The 21342-nt window shown below is 43.7% G+C and overlaps 2 protein-coding genes across 3 annotated transcripts; both read left to right on the top strand.

Moving 5' to 3' along the window:
- The first annotated feature begins 1564 nt into the window (after positions 1-1564).
- Positions 1565-6869, top strand: LOC105888698 (repulsive guidance molecule A-like). Its single transcript, XM_031563227.2, has 3 exons — positions 1565-1864; positions 3151-3695; positions 5751-6869. The coding sequence occupies exons 1-3, from the start codon at positions 1774-1776 to the stop codon at positions 6459-6461; spliced, it is 1347 nt and encodes a 448-aa protein (XP_031419087.1). The 5' UTR covers positions 1565-1773; the 3' UTR covers positions 6462-6869.
- A 285-nt stretch (positions 6870-7154) lies between these two features.
- Positions 7155-12055, top strand: LOC105910900 (SLAM family member 7-like). 2 transcript variants are annotated; one of them, XM_031563229.2, is made up of 8 exons: positions 7155-7225; positions 9261-9569; positions 9729-9992; positions 10293-10403; positions 10491-10528; positions 10706-10804; positions 10991-11068; positions 11728-12055. In XM_031563229.2, the coding sequence occupies exons 1-8, from the start codon at positions 7165-7167 to the stop codon at positions 11842-11844; spliced, it is 1077 nt and encodes a 358-aa protein (XP_031419089.1). In that variant the 5' UTR covers positions 7155-7164; the 3' UTR covers positions 11845-12055. The 2 variants fall into 2 exon arrangements, with proteins under 2 accessions (XP_031419089.1, XP_031419088.1); XM_031563228.2 differs by having other exon boundaries at positions 11518-11847.
- Positions 12056-21342: the final 9287 nt, after the last annotated feature.

Below are 21342 nucleotides of genomic sequence, written 5' to 3'. Positions count from 1 at the left end.
CTGAAATAGTCTGATAAACAGAGTCACTCTTTCCCTCTCTCTCTCTCATTCACACACACACTCACACTCCCTTTCTCTCTTCTCTGTGAGCTTCAACTCTCACTTTCCAAAAGCTTCCCATCCCCCATCCTGTCTCACTTACTCCCTTGTTCTCACACACAGACACACACACACACACACACACACACACACACACACACATACAAACAGACGGCTCTAACAGGTGGGAAAGGTATTAAGGTTTTGTGGTTTAGTGGGGCAGCTGTAAAAACACAGAATTATGTTCCCTGTGCTACCTCAGTGCTGGAGAGAGAGAGAGTGTGTGAGTGTGTGTGCGTGTGTGTGTGAACAAGAGAGTAAGTGAGAGTGTGTGTGTGTTTTATGTTCCCTGTGCTGCCTCAGTGCTGGAGAGAGAGAGAGAGGGTGTGTGTGTGTGTGTGTGTGTGAACAAGAGTGAGAGTGTGTGTGTGTTTTATGTTCCCTGTGCTGCCTCAGTGCTGGAGAGAGAGAGAGAGTGTGAGTGTGTGTGTGTGTGAGTGTGTGTGTGTGTGTGAGAACAAGAGAGTAAGTGAGAGTGTGTGTGTTTTTTATGTTCCCTGTGCTGCCTCAGTGCTGGAGAGAGAGTGTGTGTGTGTGTGTGTGTGAACAAGAGTGAGAGCGTGTGTGTGTGTGTGTGAACAAGAGTGAGAGTGTGTGTGTGTGTGTGTGTGTGAACAAGAGTGAGAGTGTGTGTGTGTGTGTGTGTTATGTTTCCTCAGTGTTTGCCTCAGTGAGGGAGTACAGACTGAGGGAAACTGAGAGCAGCTACACCAGACAGACACTGGTTTATTCTCACAAACATTCAGCTGCTCAGTGGTGTTTTTACTGTTTGCTCGCTCGCTCGCTCGCTCTCGCTCTCTCGCTCTCTCTCTCTCTCTCTCTCACACACACACACACACAGAGAGAGAGAGAGTGTGTGGTGTGTGTGTGTGTGTGTACATCAGTGTGTAGGCCTACTGATGATGATCGGCGATTTGGGGAATTTTTGGGGTAGATGTTATCAAATTCATCAATATCTCACTCCATATTTGACTTCATACATTTCATACAAAGTGCCTGTAACTGGCACAAACTATATATTTTTAGATTATTTATAAGACTTTTAGATTATAAGACTTTGAAGCACACCTTCATTTCAACCTTATGTTACCTAACCTTGTGATACAGAAAACAAACTTAAAACGAAGGCAGGAATGATTCGTGATGCGTCAAAATAATAACATAAAAGCAACACACTGGTTATTATCTGAAAAGGTCGATCCAGGATTTTGCGATCTTGCGTTTTCACAAATTCAAGCGCAATTATCGCATTACTTCCACACTCAAAAAACCGCAGTCATGGAATTTCAGCATTATATAGACTGTCTCAAAGAAGATAACAGCAGGCTACCTGATCTGTTATAACAGCATATGCTGTGTTATAGGCCCACTGAGCTAAACAAAATAAAGAAACTTTAAGTGCATACTGTACCATTTTCACCCTACAGTCTATCAACAGCGCTCAAATTGGTCTGTGTGATGGAAAACCTAACTATGGGAAATCACCCATTTCGTTTCAACGCATGCTTTGGGGGTTGCGCAACTCCGCCGTCTCCACAGAAGGCGCTTTTGTGCAAACTCGACTCGACTCGAAGAATGTTGCCTTCGACTGCAAAGAGCTGGCGAGTGGCAGTGGAATTCCCTCCGAGGTTTACAGTTTTAGCTCTACAAAATAGAACACTTTAATGGATTGGCATGGGGGAAAGGTTATTTACAAACCTGGCTAAAATACAGCTATGGTGCGCCTTCATTGTTATCATGCTCAATGCAATCTTCACGCGACAAGGTAAGTGCGTCACGCCTGTGCATGCTAACGATAGTTTAGCTAGCTAAAGTTATAGGCTACCCCTTTCTTTAGTGTTAGCCAACTAGCTAACTCATCAAGCTAAGTATTAAAAAAGTAATGTTGTCGTAATGCGTCTTCAGGGAGTTCAAAAGGATCCATTACTGGGAATAACACAAACAAATGTGTTTGGATCCGCGTGAGCCGAGGTCTCTGACTTCGCGTGTAAAACAATGTTCAGTCATGAGTAACGTTCCCCCTGAACACAAGAGAAAAACAACAAGAGTTTGCTGGTATTAACTACCAGCCCTTCAGTTTATGAAAGGTGTGGGTGGTTGCCAGCAATGCTTCAGAGTATGAACACTTAACAAAATCAGAAAAATAAACATCGTTTTGTGTGTCTGGATCATGCAGAGACAGTGTTGCATTTGCAAACTAATTCCACATTATGCTGTTTTGCAGTGAGCGAACAATTTCCCGAAATGTGCAACATATCGGTTGTTTCGTCATGTTTTTAATATGTATTGTTAGCTTATAAACCTCTTAGAAATCAATTTTCTAGACCAGCTAACATTCTGTACGCATTTAGAATCGTTTACGTTAGCGGCACTGATTTAAAGCGATAATAAGATCTGACCTGTGAGGGCGGACATGTAACACACACTACATCTGCGCTTTCTTCGGTAGTCTGAATGTATCCAGTTTATCCAAACAATCAACTTTGTCATTACCATCCTCTGGTCTTTGCATTTTAGGCGAAATAATACACATTAATGGTGACCAGCTGAAGTCATTTTACCATCCAGCCATCCATATACCCATCCCTCCATCCAAATATCCATCCATATATCCATTCTCTCGTTCCTAAATCCATCTTTCCATGAGTTCCTGATCTGTTCATCCACCCAGAAGTTGTCTGATCTATGCATCACTCAGTGTCTAGATGAGTGTGCACTCCTGTGTGTGCTGTGTGTCCTGTGTGTGCTGTCTGTCCTGTGTGTGCTGTGTGTGCTGTGTGTCCTGTGTGTGTGTCTGTCCTGTGTGTGCTGTCTGTCCTGTGTGTGCTGTGTGTCCTGTGTGTGCTGTGTGTCCTGTGTGTGCTGTGTGTCCTGTGTGTGCTGTGTGTGCTGTGTGTCCTGTGTGTGTGTCTGTCCTGTGTGTGCTGTCTGTCCTGTGTGTGCTGTGTGTGTCCTGTGTGTGCTGTCTGTCCTGTGTGTGCTGTGCCCTGTGTGTCCTGTGCGTAAGAGCCTCTGTAGTTCACTGACCCGTCTGTCCTCTCCTCTGTCCAGCCCTGTCGCAGCAGCAGTGCCAGATCCAACACTGCAATGCTGAGTACCTGGCCTTATCTTCATCAGCACCACCATCATCTTCATCATCGCCCTCCTCGTCCCTCAATTCCCACCCGGAGGCCCCCCCACCCCCACCCCCACCGCTAGACGCCTGCGAGGCTCTGCGCGGCTACTCGGACTGCACCAAGCGCACGGCTCGCAGTTGCCGCGGAAACCTGCTCTTCCACTCGGCCCTGTACCGCATCAAGGAGCTGCTGGGCCAGCTGAACTGCTCCAGCGAGGGCCCGGGGTACCCACCCCCAGGACCCCCCCGCCCCGCGGGCCCTGCCCTGTGTGACTATGAGGGCCGTGCAAGGGCCGCCCGCTCCGCGGGGAGGTACGTCCACTGTGGGATGTTCGGGGATCCTCACCTGCGCACCTTTGGGGACCACTTCCAAACCTGTAAGGTGGAAGGGGCGTGGCCTCTGCTGGATAACCTGTATCTGACAGTCCAGGTGACCAACACACCTGTGCGATCAGGCATGGGCCACACCGCCATCACCAAGGTAACAACACCTGACCTGTCAGTTGTTCTGGATTTAAAACCAAACAAACGATTACAGTTACCAAGTAATGGCAAATTGTCACCTGTGAGTTTAAATTGATATTACTCTGTTCCATAGTCAACAGTAACTTATCTCCACCTGGTGGACATTTAGTGGTATCACATCTCTTTAGTGAGGGTCATCAGTGAGAGATGCTGGTGTGGTGAATGTGGAATACTGTGTGCCTATACCCTGTCTCTGAGATGGAGGATCATTGGCTGAAATGGTGTCTGACTTTACAGAAGATTAATAAACTGAGTAAATGACTCAGCGAATGAATGGATGAATGAATGACTCAGGGGATGGGTGTTAGAGGAGTGAATGATAAAATGATCATTGTGTTACTGTTCTCCTCTCATATCACACTCACACACACACACACACACACACACCACACATACACACATACACACACACACACACACACACACACACTCACACACCACACATAAACACGTGCCAAAGTCACAAACACACACAACACTCCCTACTCACACACAGAAGCTCTCAGTGGCCAATCTGGTCTTCAGCGTTCATAGCCTGATGGTAGGCGTGTTAATTGGCAATGGATGGATTTCAGTTCTTTTATCTACTCATTTTTAAAGCACTTTGAGCCAATATGTTAAGATTGTGCTATACTAATAAGCTTGCTTTTGCGAAGGGAGCCGTCACACTAGCCTTGCTTTTGTGTCCTTCCACTATCTGTCTGTCTCTCAGGTTAGGGGATCTCTTGTGCTGTCTGTCTGTCTGTCTGTCTGTCTCTCTCTGTCTGTCTGTCTGTCTCTCTCTCTGTCTGTCTGTCTGTCTGTCTGTCTGTCTCATGTGTTAGGGGATCTCTCTCTGTCTGTCTGTCTGTCTCTCTGTCTGTCTGTCTGTCTGTCTGTCTGTCTCATGTGTTAGGGGATCTCTGTCTGTCTGTCTGTCTGTCTGTCTGTCTGTCTGACTGTCTGACTGTCTGTCTGTCTGTCTCATGTGTTAGGGGATCTCTGTCTGTCTGTCTGTCTGTCTGTCTGTCTGTCTGACTGTCTGACTGTCTGTCTGTCTGTCTGTCTGTCTGTCTGTCTCATGTGTTTGGGGATCTCTGGCGCTTTCAGAAGCTTCCGAGTGAAAGCAGTAGGGGAATTGAAAGAGACAGATAAATATCATGGCTGTGTCCAGAACGCCTGTTTGGATAATGTGTTATTCAGTGGCAGTATGGATGTGCAGTATGGATATTCAGTATGGATGTGTAGTATCGATATGCAGTATGGATATTCAGTATGGATGTGTAGTATGGATATTCAGTATGGATGTAAGGGATATCATGAATCAGAACCAGCATTGAGTAAAATCTCTTGTGCTTTTTTTCTTTAATAATTGAATGTATGTATGCAGAAAACGCTCCACTATTGCTGTATTGTGGGAAGTAAAATGGATCCATATCCATTGTGGACATTGAGGCGCTGCATTGCTTTTTTGTTATTCCTGTGTTCTCAGAAGAAGAGAAGATGGTAAAGACAGACTTCAGTAGGTCGATGCTGTCTGATGACCATGTTCATGTTCGTGTCTCGTGGTGTCATTTTTTGGCCTTATCAGTTTCCTGGCTAACTTCCTGTGGTTGTACGCTCATGCCTCTTCTTTTACGCATGTTGACTCTCTCAGCACAAAATGGAGTCTCTTTATGCCGTGATACTTCTTGTGGTTGGTGTCCAAACAGGTTAGAGTCGTTTCTTGCTAAAGTTTGGACTTTTCCTACATCTGTGATGCTGTACGTAGACCTGGTCTGTGTTATTCAGGTTATCCTGAATGGCAGTTTACAAACACAGCTGCAACTCATCTTCACAATTGGGTGCCTTGAAGGGTCTTTTGGCACTAACCTTTTTTTAGTTAGGACTATTCTATTTGAAGAACCATTTGCAAGGGATGAGTTCTGATGATACCCTTTAGGTTTACTGTATCTGTTAATCCATTCTGCCAGGATCCTGTGTAGAAATTGTCCTGATGTTGTGTCTCGTCTCCTCCACCTCTGTCCTCCAGATCACGGTGATCTTTAAGGCTTTCAGCGGCTGCACGGAGCAGAAGGTATACCAGGCCACCGCAGACGACCTCCCCCTGGCCTTCACCGACGGCAGCTGCTCCAGCGCAGACGGCAACAGCCTGCGCGTCGGCACGGCAACGCCCCCCGACGACAGCATGGTCCACGTGGTCCAGCTGCGGGCCACCCATGCGGGGGTCACCATCCTGGTGCGCCAGACGGAACAGGCGTTGGCGTTCTCCGCCCGCCTCCCTGAGGGTACACTGGGGCAGGGGGAGGAGGGGGAGGAGGGGGAGGCCGGGGGGCTGCAGCTCTGCCTGCACGGGTGCCCCCGCAGCGAGCTGCTGCAAGAGTACGCCTGGAGTGGGGTCACCCCCAACACTCTACTGCCCCTACTGCCCCAGCGGCCCACCCCAGAGAGGGGCTACAGTGCGTGGCGGGCCAGGGTGGAGTGCAGCCTGCTGCTGCCGCCCGAGGAGGACTTCTACTTCCAGGCCTGTGTGTTCGACCTGCAGGCCACAGCAGACCTAGGCATCGCCAGGGCTGCACTCTGGGCCTCTCAGGACCTAAAGACTCTATTTCCCAGCATGCCACAGCCCCGAAACCTGAACAGGACAGCGGTGGTGTCAGGGGCTGAACTCGGGCCTAACACCAGGGCGGCGACGATGAGCACTCTGTCTGTATGTCTGGTACTGGTGCTTCTGTTTGCTTAGCCTTCAGCAGGAGCCGTGAATTGTTAACAAGAACAGACTTTTGGTGTGTCTGTATGTATCTATATGTGTGTGTGTGTGTGTGTGTGTGTGTGTGTGTGGATCCACCGCCTTTATCAGCCACTATCAAGCTCAGGTGAAGGAAATCAAGTCAGTAAAGTGCTGATGCAGACGATAAATCTAGATCACACACACACACACACACACAGAAATCTGAACCTCAGTTGTGACTGAATGGATATGGACATTCAGTATGGATATTCAGTATGAATGTGCAGTATGGATCAAGTCTCTTGTGCTGTTTTTTCTTTCCTTTTTTTTCTTTAATAACTGAATGTATGTATGCAGAAAACGCTCCACTATTGCTGTATTGTGGGAAATAAAAGGATCCATATCCATTGTGGACATTGAGGCGCTGCATTGTTTTTTTGTTTATTCCTGTGTTTTCAGAAGAAGAGGAGATGGTAAAGACAGACTTCAGTAGGTCGATGCTGTCTGATGTTCATGTTTGTATGTTTTTATTTTTGACACATAGTGGGGGAAGGGTATTTGTTAAGCCACTCAGTTTCCTGGCTAACTTCCTGTGGTTATACTCTCATGTGTCTTATTTCACACGTGTTCATTCTCACTCAGTCTCTTTCTGCTGGGACACTTCTTCTGGTTGAGGTTAGAGTCGTTTCTTTAATATCTGCTAGAGTTTACATCTATGATGCTGTACCTGGTCTGCTTGCTTTCCCCCCTGCTTCTACCATTCCTCCTTGCCACAGGTGAGTGTTCACTTTACTGTTACTGAGCAACTCCAGTGTTGCTTTAGCCTTGTGCCTTGGGTTACTGTCCTACTGGTAGATAATACCTCTCTGCTGTTTTAAACAGACTGTAGCAGGTTTTCTTGAGCTATAGTGTAGAATCTATTTCCATTAATTCTCTATTCAATTCTGAGAGGTTTTCAATTCTTGCACAAGAGAAATATCGCCACAGCATGATGTTACCACTGACATATTTCACAATGGTGTTTCTTGAGGCATTGGCAGTGTTAGATTTACGCCTCAAGTACGCTTTGAGGGTTTGCCAAAAAGCTCTTTGGTGGTCTCATATGACCATGAAAACCTTTTCCCCATATCTTAAAAAGCCTCCATTCATGTCTTAATATGGATCTTCTGAAAGAATGGCTTCTTTTTGCCTCCCTCTAAAACAGTCCAGTTTTATGGCTAGCTCTTAAGACTGTGGACTCCTACACCTGCACCCCAATTCCAGCAAACCTGGGCCCTATTTTCTCATCTGATTGGGTCCAAATTTTTACTAGGGACAAAAACAAAGACAAAATCGGTCCAGTATGGAGTCAGAATGCTGTAATTGTCAACCACAAAACGGCTATACAATGTAATCTTATGGGTAAAGCAGCCGTGTAAACTGCTTGTTGTCGCCACTGACAGGCTTCTAATGTGATTATAAGTGTCTGACTACATAGTAACGATCTGTGAGGGACCGGGCGGTCACCCCACGTTGTTTGGGGAGGTCGCGACTGGACTGGGTGGTAGTTGGGAAGAAGGGTGCAGGAGATGGTTTCTTGTATATAAAAATATATTCTTATTTATTTACCTGGGGGATTCTTTCAGATCAACCCCGAAACAGGTCTGCACCATAAACAAACAAATATTCACAAACACAAAAGATGGCCGCACTCAAAGTGCTACAGACATAAGGCAGAACTAGGCATACTGTATTATTCAGCATGCTAGGCACAGGTTACTCACAGGTTCCCAAGGAACATATCTCAAGCACAAGTTCAGAAGGAACATATTAACACAGCACACGTTCTCTAGGAACATATCTAAAGCACAAGTTCAGAAGGAACATATTAACACAGCACACGTTCTCTAGGAACATATCTAAAGCACAAGTTCAGAAGGAACATATTAACACAGCACACGTTCTCTAGGAACATACTTAAAGCACCTAACAGTATCCACACAGCTAGATACTACATACACTTAACCTCACAGCAGGTAAGTGTTTCCTAAATGCAAACGCCTTGCACAGTCTCATAACTTTTCTCAAAGTTCTCCCATGGCCATCTCAAGTGGTAAGAAAGTCTGTCCTCATCAACATGAGGCGCCCTTTAAATAGGGGCAGCCAGCTGAGCTCACAATTTGGTCTTCCGGGTCCAGCCACTATGGTGGGGGAGCCCAGATCGAACCATTGTGGCGGGGGAGTCCACCCCACACCAGGGCCAAACTCCTCCTGAGACAGTGAGAAGGGGAAGAAAATGTCACCTTCTCACAGGATCCCTACAGAGATAGACCTGTGTCTGTTTACCTCAATAACTGTAAAGAAACTGACTGTTTCTACAGTCATTAGTTTACATTTCTCTTCCTTTAGTCCAGAAGAACTAATGACTGTAGAAACATGTAATGACTGTAGACATTTCCTAACTTCCTTACCACTGTGTGTGGTTGATTTCAGATCTCTTTCTAAAATGAGGCCATTCAAACCACTGGTATACTTAGACACCGTGGGAAAACATTTAAAAGGTGTTATAAAGTAAAGTGCTGTTAGCTGATGTCTAAAAGAGAAAGAGCAAGAGGGAGTAAGAGTTATAACTGACACATGCATGCAAACCTTTGTGCTTCTAAACAAGTGATGCTTATGAAGTGCACAGGTCATCTCTGTCACAAATCATTTGTCCCACCAAAGTAGACCAAAGTTCATGAAATGTACTGTGATAGATCTAAAAAGATTAACACAATCTTTATTAGATTACTTACGTATTACCTGCGTAACATCCTCCCTGTCTTTTCACAGCTGGGTCATCTGTGTCTGTGTTCAGACCCACTGGAGGATCTGTCACTCTGGAGTTCCAGGGACACCAGCAGCTGGAGAGGAAGGATGTACATCTCATACAGTGGTACTTTGGCCTGGAAAAAATCATGATATATACACCTCTAGCAGACACCGTTCAAGTATTTACCCATAAAGACAGAGTGGAGTTTAATAAAGAGACCCTCTCTCTGGAGCTGAAGAACCTGCAGAAGAATGACAGTGGACTCTACAAAGGAGAGATCAATGCTGGAAAAACTGATTTTAAGGCTGAATACAGTCTCTCTGTTCAGGGTGAGTGTTACTGATGGTGTAATACATTTTAAATAGTTCAATATGGTTATAATTATGAGTGTGCATTTGGTAGTAAGTTTCAAGTAGTGGTCTCCAGCTCTTATCATGAGGTGCAAAATGTGTTTTTTGAGTTATACTGTATGTGTATGTGTGTTTCAGATCCAGTGGAGTCCCCTGTCCTGTCCGTTGTCTCTAACTGGTCCAGCTGTGACTCCTCTAATGTGACGGTGACCTGTAGAGGTCATGACCTCTCTCTGACCTCCACCTGTGACTGCAGCACCTGCTCTCCAGAGGAAGAACATTCCACTGACTCCACCATCACCCTCTCTGTCAGAGGTGGAAGAATTATATGTAACCATAGCAACCCAGTCAGCTGGACAAATGTTACCATGGAGATCAATCAGTTGTGTCAGTTGTGTTCAGGTAAGAAAGAGATGGATGCACCCTCATCCACTTGCACTCTAATATGCCCTCACACCACCCTCATCCACTGTATTACATTTATGTCAATGATTACATATTGTGTTCTTCACAAGGGAATGTATGTATTTAAAGAGAATATGGTCATGGTACCTCTGCCACTAGCCACATGTAACAGTGAATATCTTAAGTCGTGTTAGAGTCTGTGAACAGAAAGGAAGTCGCTCCTCAGACTGGGCAGGGACTGCGTGTGGCTCTTTGTCCGTGTCTGATAAAGCTGCTTGAAATTCTTCACATTCACAGAGCAGAAAGTGACTCGCCCTGGAAAGAGGATTTGGTTTATCCTGGTTGTTGTTCCTGTCTGTGCTGGTATTGCCCTGCTTATCTGGAGCAAAAGGAGACGACTGACAGCAGGTCCAGAGAGTCTTTGTTGTATTAACATCACATGACTTTCACCACAGCTTTGAAAGAGAACTGATGATGGTTCCCATGTACTTACAGGTGTAGGCCAACCACAAACAGAATACGCTGAAGTCATGGTAACCACATTCTTTCCCATCTGCTCATAACCATAAACATATGAAAAGATATTTCTATGATTACTAAATGACAACTGTGATTTAAGAGTGAGACCCAGTGTCCACTGTTGTAAATCTCTTGATCTCAGTAATGGTCTATCACCCATAGTGCTGGTGTATCTCTGTGTCTGTATACAGATGTCTTCAGCTCCAGGGCCCCCTGATTCAGCTGGCTCCACTTACAGCACTGTGGGTCTCCATCAGCCACCTCCACCTGAGGAGAACCCTTATGCTGAGGTTAACTTCCACATACACTTTTCCACATGCAGTGATTATGAAGACATTCTGTGCTAGTACAGGTCTAAATAAATGTGATCGATCCTGTCGATATCTCAAAGCTTAGCATTTTGAGTGTTCATGTCCTTTAATGAGGTTCTGTACCTCCATATAAACCCTCACTACCCTCTCTTCACGCACCCGTAGATCCCCAAAGAAGCCCAAGATGAAGACAGAACCCTGACTCTACCCAGAGACTCTGGTAGCAGTGGAGGTGTTCCTCAGGTAAACATCTACACAGAGAGGAATCAGTTTTTTAATGGCGTCTGGTAGCCAAGTGGGAATATAATGTGTTTAGCTTGTTAAACCCCTTGTCGTACGTGATTGAACATGCTTGAACTACGATATTTGACAGAATGGCCAATCATCCGACCTGCCATCTCAAGACGGTGTCTTTCCCAAAGCAGAGGGGACTCTAAACTGCTGGGTTTATTTCACCCAGTTACTTCAAACCATATGCTGGTTCATGTTAACACAATACTTTGTCAAACTAAACATTTTCACTAAGTTTATATGCTAATGTCGCCTTGAATATCTAGGCTAATATTAAATTACAGGTAGCCTACACATTCAAATAAAACAAGTTAGACAGAAAGACTTCAGCCAATAGACTACATCTAGCAACACAATGCTAATAAGATGTAAGTGTTGTCTTACCAATGTGTGAACTACAGGGTACTACTGCAGCCCCAGGGCCATTGGTCACCTCAGTCTACAGCACTCTGCAGCCTACCTCTGCTGATGAGAACCACAATGCTGAGGTTAAAAGGACCCCCATTAATGCAGTAAATATGGTTGAAAGCAAGGCATGATGTGCTGTGTTGGTAATACCCTATCACACCCAGTGTTGATGCATGTCTGTGTGTCTATGTCTGTGTGTGCAGACAGCTTCAGCTGAGTCTACTGCTGCCTCTATCGTCTCCTCCATGCAGCATCCCCATCAGCAGACAGCTTCAGCTCCGGGCCCCATCAGCCGGCCTCAGGCCTTTATGCCAGAGTGAGGAAGACCTGACAACACCACTGGAGAATGAAGCCACTGCTGCAGTATGCACACACATGATGACTACTGCCGTGGTGTGCCAATAATCACACTGACTCTGGGTTTGCCAATTCCAATTCACTGCATCTTAGCCCTGCACGTGCCCAAATTATTTATTATTATTTAATATTCTATCTTGTAAAACATTTGTCTTTTTTTCTTGTTTTTGCTATTGTGTTGTTATGTTATGTGTTTTATGTCCTATGCACCAACCACCAAGATAATTTCCTGTATATGTAAAAAGAATTCTGATTCTGATTCTGATTCTGATAATGTCAGTGTGTGGACTAGACTTTTTATCTGAACAGTCCAGCACCAGGTGCAGTGGCAAACCTACAACCTTGATCAGCAAGAGGGGGTGTTCCAAGAACGTGGTTCAGTGACAAACCTGGCAGAGAAAGTGGTACACCTCCTAATGGAGGAGCCCCATGGCTTTGTTTTGCTAAGAGAATGAAGCCATAGGGCTCTACTACTTGGAGGTTTGTCACTAAACCATGTTCTTGGAACAGTCCCCAGGTGTCCAGCCCAGCTTCTCCACATGAGACACCTCCCACTCTCCTTAACAGTATTCACTCTGTGCTGAAGAAGAAGAACTAAATCCATCTTTTTACACACCACTGTTCCAATGCTTATTTTGCATATGGCTTTGCTATGCAATGAGGCTACTTGATGTGATTAACCACTGAAGGAAATGTGCTGTTCTTAGGGGACCAGACAGGATTTTAACACCTCATCATGTGCTCTTCAATGACTAATAATACAATTAAAAGAAATCATCATATTGATCTAGTATTTTGCAAATATTCTGTATGGCAATAGACTTTTGTCTATAAAATAAATTTGGAAAGATATATAAGACATGTACTATTAGCTTTGTGATGCGTGAACAGTGGTAGGGTGACAGCTATTGCATTATATTTGACATTTTCTATGGATAACAATTTTCAATTGTATATCTCATGATCCACTGGTAGTTGCAGTGATACATTTTAGGTGATATGTAAAGAGTCAGCTATTTAAAATTGTGAAAATAAAAGTTTTTATTTTAAATAACACTGGGGAACCACTGATCTCAAGTCATTACTGTCTGAAGTGCATCTCTTAGTGGAGAGGTCAACTGTGAATATGTTAGTCTGGCAGAAGACATGCAGCAAGTTTAGATTCAAAGGGCAATTTCAAAAGGCATTGTTATAAAGCAATTCACAGTCATAGTGATTTGCATGTAGATGTGCATGTTCCATAGTTAGCAGGAATCTCTAATCTCTGTTTCCCTCATACTGGTGCAGTGTCAGTTTCGCCCAATGGTAAACAATATTCCTGTTTGTTGTTTCGGCCAATGGTAAACAAGCTTCCTGTTTGTTGCTCTCACAGTGTTTAATTAGAATTTCACCCTACTCATGTAAGAAGAGATTTGTCTGTGCTGTATGACTTTAAAACACACGTTCGACTGTTTATATTATTTTTTATATAATTTAGTTTGATGTGTCTTTGCATAATGCTAATTGAAATAGTGTGCTGTAAATTAAATTGTCCTATAATTAATGTGATATGGCTGTTTTGCTAGTAATAAGGATAATCTTGCCAGTTTCATCATGATGTACTGTAACTGTATTCTGTATTCAGTTAGTAGGCTACTGCTTGATGTCCCTGTTTGTCTATGTGTGTTCGGCCTGATCCTGTGTCTGTTTCAGTAAAATAGAGAATTGTCAAAACCTTTGTGTATGTGTTGTGTTTTCTTCTGTTGCAATGCAAACTCAGCATGTTCTACATCTATGCTTTGATTTGTTATAGTACTTCAGTGAGGTAAAGTGAAGATTATTATTAAGTTAGTAAATATGAACTGAGATGGGATTCAGCATGTTCTACAACTATGCTTTGATTTGTTACAGTACTTTAATAAGGTAAAGTGAAGATTATTATTAAGTTAGTAAATATTTACTGAGATGGGATTCAGCATGCCAAGAACTAACCTGTCTCAGAACTGTCTGTGCTGCGAGGCGGGTCAAGTTGAGAATAGTGCCATAAATGTAGGATAGTCTGTTACTACTTGGCTTATGTCAGAACTCTAGAAACACCTTTGATACCTTTTCCATTGAGACTGTCTTCAGCTAGTTTGTTGAATGTGTGTGTAAGATGAAAAGTCTTCTGTAAGAAACAGACCCATCTCAGCACAGGCACATGACACATCCAGACGTTCTCATCTAATCTAATCTCATCTAGTTCTTACTTTCATTTTAAACTGGGCTCAAGGTTTAATTTAGCTCAAGGTCTCTCATTATTTGTTTAAAATGTAAGGTATTATTGTATTTTGGCAAAAGATTCTGTTCACTCGTTGATTAACAGTATGTGAGTTATTTAGGGATCAGGCCCAACCTGTCCTGTGGTCTTTGGTAATTCTCTCTGAAGGACCAGGGCCTGTTTTGGGAGGTGCACCACTGGACGAGATGGTGGCGAGGGGGAAGAGCTGCAGGAGATAGTGGCTTAGTACAGAAATATGGATTTATCAACCACAGGTCAGATGAGACAGGAAGTACAATAAAAATGGTTCCAGCATAGAACCCGGCCTGCAAAGCCATAGAACCCGGCCTGCAAAGCCACTGGCGTGCAGTGTTCAACACTTTCCCCGCCCACATCACCACCACACAAAAATTATGATTAGAATTATACGGTTCTTAAAAGTTCTGTTGATTTGAATGGGCCACCCCAACGTTCGGAGGTCTGATATTTCTTTATATTGACCGCTGCGGAAAATTAATGACCACTGTCAAGAGCAACAGGTTTTGTGCTCAAATTCGAATCTTTCATATCATTCGTATAATTTTTCGATTATCACCACTGGACGACATCATTCCTTGCATATCAGACCTTTGAATGTTGGAGTGGCCCATTCAGATCAACAGCACTTTTTGGAACATTCTGAAGAGCCATATGATAAGTAAGGGATAATGTATAGTCCACAGGTCAGTATAGGAAAATAATTCCCGACGGGACGAACACAACCCCTGATCTTATAATAATCCCACATAACACCAACACGGCATGTTGCTGATTTTCATGGAGTCCAGTTCCATAATCCACTCCACTCCTTCCAGTTCTCTCAGCTCCATCACCTGAAAACTAGTTTCTGCCCTCTTGTGGACAGTGGATGGACTGCACACCCTACACCTGAAACAGAAGTCCGTATGACCGCCTCCTTTATGACTCGTATCGACGCATCATCATTGCCCCTGTTTGTCTATTGGTGAGATCCTTGAGAGTGCAGAAGGCGGGATAACATGAAGAGTTCTGATTCTGTGTGTATGGTTCTGATTCTGTGTGTAAAGTTCTGATTCTGTGTGTATGGTTCTGATTCTGTGTGTATGGTTCTGATTCTGTGTGTATAGTTCTGATTCTGTGTGTATGGTTCTGATTCTGTGTGTATGGTTCTGATTCTGTGTGTATGGTTCTGATTCTGTGTGTATAGTTCTGATTCTGTGTGTATGGTTCTGATTATGTGTGTATAATTCTGATTCTGTGTGTATGGTTCTGATTCTGTGTGTATGTTTCTGATTCTGTGTGTACAGTTCTGATTCTGTGTGTATAATTCTGATTCTGTGTGTATGGTTCTGATTCTGTGTGTATGGTGAACTGTGTTGTTATCCTGCGTTTGCTTATTGTGAAGTTGTTTGGGCAGCTCCCCGTCCTTAAAGGCCTAGTCTGTTGCATACAGAGGTAGTTCTCAAACATTGGCTAGTCTTATAGAGTTGTCTGTGTTTGTGTGGGTGAGAAGTGTCTGCACTCAGAAGGTTGGTTGCTAAGCACAGTCCCCTCCCCTTCCTGTTCGACCAGGTGCTGCATACTGATGTTTACCGCAGCATCTGCCCACAAAGTGTGATTCACATGTTGTTTTCTCTCTCTCGCTTTCTCTCTCTCTCTCTCTCTCTTTCCATCTCTCTCTCTCTCTCTCTCTCTCTCTCTCTCTCTCTCCCTCCGTCTGTCTCTCTGGTATAGGTCAACATTTAATGGACTGTATATCTTTCAGCATTACTTAAATATAACTGTAAGCGAATAATATAATGTAAATTGAAAAAAAGAAAAAAATTGAAAAGCCTTTAATAGATTGTATTTACATATATAATAAAATGTGGAGCACTGCTCCTGTTGGTGCCAAGAGGGACAACATATAACAACACAATAAGCTAAAAAAGGTTAAGAGCACAATAAAGTGCAGTGGTATGGAGTACTCCCCCTGAGGTACGTTTCAAATCAATACAGTACATTTTTTGTCTTGTACACATGAATAAGGTGACTGAGATGGCATACGTGACTTGCAGGAGAGTAAACAGATTGTTAATATTTTAAAATATTCTATAACATTTAAAATATTTACTTGAATGTGTGAACTTCAATACATTTTTCAAGAGGGTTTTTACTTTCTTTTTACTCTCTGTTTCAGAACGTGTGACAGGAAGGAAATCAAACCGACACGCTGAAGTGAAGTTCATCTCTGTTCTGCACAGGGTGCAGAGTGAAGCACAGAAACATGACATCAACTAGGACTTTGTCTTTGCTGGTTCAACTGGTCTTTGTTCATCACACAGGTAGAAATAATACTCTCATTTTCTGCAGATTTGACTGGAATTCAGTAATATACATGATAATACACATAGTGTCTCCAGTGTGTGAAGACACAACTCTTTAGAGAGCACCTCCCTTCCTAACTTGCACTTCTACTAGTACTTAACATGCACTTACGGCAGTGACATTCCTGCACTTTTTTCTATTTCTTATGTAAAATAGTATTTATTGATACACTAGGTCTCTATTGCTCGTAGCTTGATTGTTCTCTCCCTTGTACGTCGCTTTGGATAAAAGTGTCTGCTAAATGACTAAATGTAAATGTGTGTAGAATCATTTTAAAATGTCTGTTAATCAGAACAGTTCTGTTTGGTTTGTGCAAATCAATATTAAATTCAATTCAATTTGATCAATATAGTGCAAAAACAATAAACATGCGTAACTCCCTCCCTGTCTTTTCACAGCTGGGTCACCTGTGTCTGTGTTCAGACCCACTGGAGGATCTGTCACTCTGGAGTTCCAGGGACACCAGCAGCTGGAGAAGAAGAGTATAGATCTCATACAATGGTACTTTGGCCTGGAAAAAATAATGAAATATGCACCTTCAAGAGATGGCGTTAAAGTATTCACCCATGAAGACAGAGTGGAGTTTAATAAAAATACCTTTTCTCTGGAGCTGAAGAACCTGCAGAAGAATGACAGTGGACTCTACAGAGGAGAGATCAGTGCTGTAGAAACTGAGGTTAAGGCTGAATACAAGCTCTCTGTTTTGGGTGAGTTTGCCAAATGCTCTTCTGTATTTTTTACCATTTGTATCTGAGACGTCCTAAGATTTCTGTATGCTTACAATTCTCCCTAAACATACTCATGCATGCGTACAGTATAGTCACTTCTGAGAGACTTGTACTTGTATATGTGCTTGTTGTTCAGAGTCAGTGTCCGCTCCAGTCCTGATGGTGCTCCCTCCGAGGTCCACTAGCGACCCCTGTAATGTGACGCTGACCTGTAGAGGTCATGACCTCTCTCTGAACATCAGCTGCAGCAACGATACCTGCTGGCAGGAGGGAGGGGCCCCCTCCGACTCTGCCCTCACCCTCTTTGTGACAGAGGGCACCATCATTTGTAACCATAGCAATGAAGTGAGCTGGAAAATCGATACCAGGGAAATCAAGACCCTCTGTGGTAGGATGCATTCATTGTCAAAAATAAGGCCCATTTTTGCCATCGTCCGTCTCCTCATCACCCTACATTTGATTTCCCCCCTCAGATCAGAGCGTGCCACTCCCTAAGAACAGCGCTGGGGTTTACCTGTCTATTGCTGTCGCCTGTTGTTTATCTGTAGTCGTCATTGCTGTGTGTCTCTGGAGACGGTTGAAAGCAGGTACATAGAGACTTTCTGTCTATTGCTGTATCCTGTTGTTTACCTGTAGTGTTTATTTCTGTGGTTCTGAGGAGACGGGAGAAAGCAGGTACACTTTACACAGACTTTACATGACTTTATCATTCCATGACTTTTATTTGGGCTTTGAGAACAGAGACCTTGTCATGTTCATTATCTTACAGGAGGAGCTGATATACACACAGAGTACGCCTCAATAACGGTAATGAAATTGTTCTCGGTTGACATTCCCAGTAGACAATTTCAGAATGCTATCAGATTTCATTGATCATTTCATTGATAATCCTGCTGTCACATGATTTTCTGTGTGGTTACCTGGTCACTATGCTTTCTGAAACCTCTCCCACGCTGCCTGTGTGTGTACAGAATACTCCAGCCCTGCAGTCTTCAGCACCAACCATCTACAGCACTGTGCAGCTTCCTAGCCCGTCAGCCTCAGATGTCGAGAGCCCCTACGCTGAGGTATGTGAGGTAAAACCCTTTAAATACAGTGAATGTGTTTTATAGGTACACGACACATCCAGTTCTGCTCTCTAAGGTTCTGAAATGCCTCAATGATATCCTGTCATATTTTTTCATAGAGAGGATAGATAGATAGATGGATACTTTATTAATCCTGAGGGAAATTTAGGTTGAATAGGGAGAAATTACAGCATAACATGAGGAGAGGGGAGGAGAGAAATGATACATGGCTATGCCAAGCATGATGCCTGCAGTGCAGGGCTAAGAAATGCATTTCTGGGATTGAGTACAGAGATTCTGTCTACCCATGGTCACCCATGGGCCATAGAGAGGTCACTAAGGACCACAGACAGGAGGTGATGGGAGAAGCGTGATTCCTGTAAGGCCAGTCAGTACCTCCGCATGTGCTAAATGCCTTGCTAGCCTGCATGCACAGACCTGGCTGAGTGTGATCTTGCTAGCCTGCATGCACAGACCTGGCTGAGTGTGATCTTGCTAGCCTGCATGCACAGACCTGGCTGAGTGTGATCTTGCTAGCCTGCATGCACAGACCTGGCTGAGTGTGATCTTGCTAGCCTGCATGCACAGACCTGGCTGAGTGTGATCTTGCTAGCCTGCATGCACAGACCTGGCTGAGTGTGATCTTGCTAGCCTGCATGCACAGACCTGGCTGAGTGTGATCTTGCTAGCCTGCATGCACAGACCTGGCTGAGTGTGATCTTGCTAGCCTGCATGCACAGACCTGGCTGAGTGTGATCTTGCTAGCCTGCATGCACAGACCTGGCTGAGTGTGATCTTGCTCAACTGATGTTATCCGTGCTAAACCACATGCACACATGGTGCTGATGTTTAGTCTAAATCACTCAGTGCTGATGTTTGTGTATGTGTTCAGTCTAAATCACTCAGTGCTGATGTTTGTATATGTGTTCAGTCTAAATCACTCAGTGCTGATGTTTGTATATGTGTTCAGTCTAAATCACTCAGTGCTGATGTTTGTGTACGTGTTCAGTCTGTAGCAAACCCCATCTACAGCATGGTGCAGAGACCACAAACATCGTCAACAGATCCCCTGACATCCTATCCAACCAGTCTGTATGCTACTGTGAAGTAGACCTGAATCTAGTGGTTATAAGGACATTAAGAATTGAGCAGTGCTGTAGTCAAGGTAACACACACACACACACACACACACACACACACACACACACACACACACACACACACACACACACTGTGCATATGTAACAGTTGGCACAGTGCTGTGCAGATAGTAAATGTCACTCCCCGACACCTTCAGTAACGTGTCCATGGTTTTTAAGGCGGATTTAAGATGATGGTTTTGTAAGGCTGTAACTTGCAGGCCGAGAATCTTCGGATTGTAAAAACACAGATGGCCTTCCTGTTACAATTACTCATTAGCTGTGGGTCAGTTGTTTACAGATGATCTCTCTAAAAACATTCCAGAACCGCACTGTTCCACTAGCTTGACTTTTCTCCAACCCCCGCTGATGTTGTCATCTCTACCTTCTGTCTCTATGTGCTCAGTCTAAATACCTTAGTGCTGATGTTTGTGTTCAGTCTAAATCACTCAGTGCTCATGTTTGTGTATGTGTTCAGTCTAAATACCTTAGTGCTGATGTTTGTGTTCAGTCTAAATCACTCAGTGCTCATGTTTGTGTATGTGTTCAGTCTAAATCACTCAGTGTTGATGTTTGTGTATGTGTTCAGTCTAAATCCCTCAGTGTTGATGTTTGTGTACGTGTTCAGTCTAAATCACTCAGTGTTGATGTTTGTGTATGTGTTCAGTCTAAATCACTCAGTGCTAATGTTTGTGTATGTGTTCAGTCTAAATCACTCAGTGTTGATTTTTAAGGGCAGGAAAATGGAATTAAGAGAACTAAGTGTGGTATTGCATTATAAGATGATTTCTTTGTCATGTTTGGGTTCATTTGAATGGTCTCAGTCTGAGAGGTATAGTGGTCTCAGTCCTGCAGCTGAATAGATTAGTTTTAACATGGATCTCAGAAACATAATTCTAGTCTCTGTGGGCTGTAGGTAACCCCCCTCTCGAGGTGACAGACCCCTCCTTTGTATGTGATCCCTATCAATTAAATTCAATTTTATTTATGCAGTGCCAAAACAATAAAATTGTTTCAAGGCGCTTTACAGAGCCCAATGCCTGAACACCCCTTACAGCAGGCACAATGGTGACAGGGTCATCGGTAAACACCAAAGTCCATGTGATGAATTATTATGGCAGATGTAGGACTAAATGAACTGTGTATTTAAAGGGAAGATAGATATGTATTATATATGTAAGATATATATAAGTATTCTGTAGCCAGAGCCTCCCGTACTCTGTGTGTGTAGCCGTCATCCTCTGAGCAGCCAGGTATGTTCAAACTCTCTGAATGTTTGGATGATTTATATGTTTTCTCTTATATATTTGTAACTTTAGATTATTCACTTTAGACTCTTTTGAATGTATAACTGGATAACTTGTACCTGACAAATAAACTGTGATGCTCTGAACCACTGAGGCCTCTCAAGATGTTCCTAACAAGAGAGCTATTACTAGGCAACGGTGTTTCCGCAACGACTAGATTAGTTTCAAACCAATAAAGCAGTGATGTAAGTCTTGAGGTACCTGGCTAATCACCTGGGTTAGGCACGCTGCAGCAGAACTGTTATATTGTATTATACAGTGATGGATTGACGTCCGGCCTCTGTACTGGACTGAATGTTTATACTGAGATCGGACAGCAGCCTGACATGCTGGTAAGCCCCGTAACAGCACTGTACCCTCAAGCTATTCTCTAGAACTAGTGACAGGTTGTGTCGGTGGACAATGCCAAAATGTAGAAAACGGCCGTGGCAATATCCAAAGTGACACTATTCCTAAAAGAAACCAGTAATTCAATTCAATTACAGTTTATTTATATAGCGCCAAAACAATAACATTTTTGTCAAGGCGCTTTACAGAGTCCAGTGCCTGGACCCCCTTAGAGCAAGCACAATGGCAACCGGGGCAAGGAAAAACAT

Source organism: Clupea harengus, chromosome 25 (genome assembly GCF_900700415.2).
Source record: "Clupea harengus chromosome 25, Ch_v2.0.2, whole genome shotgun sequence".
Taxonomy (NCBI): domain Eukaryota; kingdom Metazoa; phylum Chordata; class Actinopteri; order Clupeiformes; family Clupeidae; genus Clupea; species Clupea harengus.
This window is presented reverse-complemented; position numbering and strand designations above follow the sequence as displayed.

Coding starts and splice junctions, on each gene's coding strand:
- LOC105888698 (XM_031563227.2), top strand. CDS start 1,774: ATGGGGGAAAGGTTATTTACAAACCTGGCTAAAATACAGCTATGGTGC. Junction 1,865..3,150: donor TGCAATCTTCACGCGACAAG/GTAAGTGCGTCA, acceptor TCCTCTGTCCAG/CCCTGTCGCAGCAGCAGTGC. Junction 3,696..5,750: donor GCCACACCGCCATCACCAAG/GTAACAACACCT, acceptor TCTGTCCTCCAG/ATCACGGTGATCTTTAAGGC.
- LOC105910900 (XM_031563228.2), top strand. CDS start 7,165: ATGATGCTGTACCTGGTCTGCTTGCTTTCCCCCCTGCTTCTACCATTC. Junction 7,226..9,260: donor ACCATTCCTCCTTGCCACAG/GTGAGTGTTCAC, acceptor GTCTTTTCACAG/CTGGGTCATCTGTGTCTGTG. Junction 10,529..10,705: donor CAGAATACGCTGAAGTCATG/GTAACCACATTC, acceptor GTCTGTATACAG/ATGTCTTCAGCTCCAGGGCC.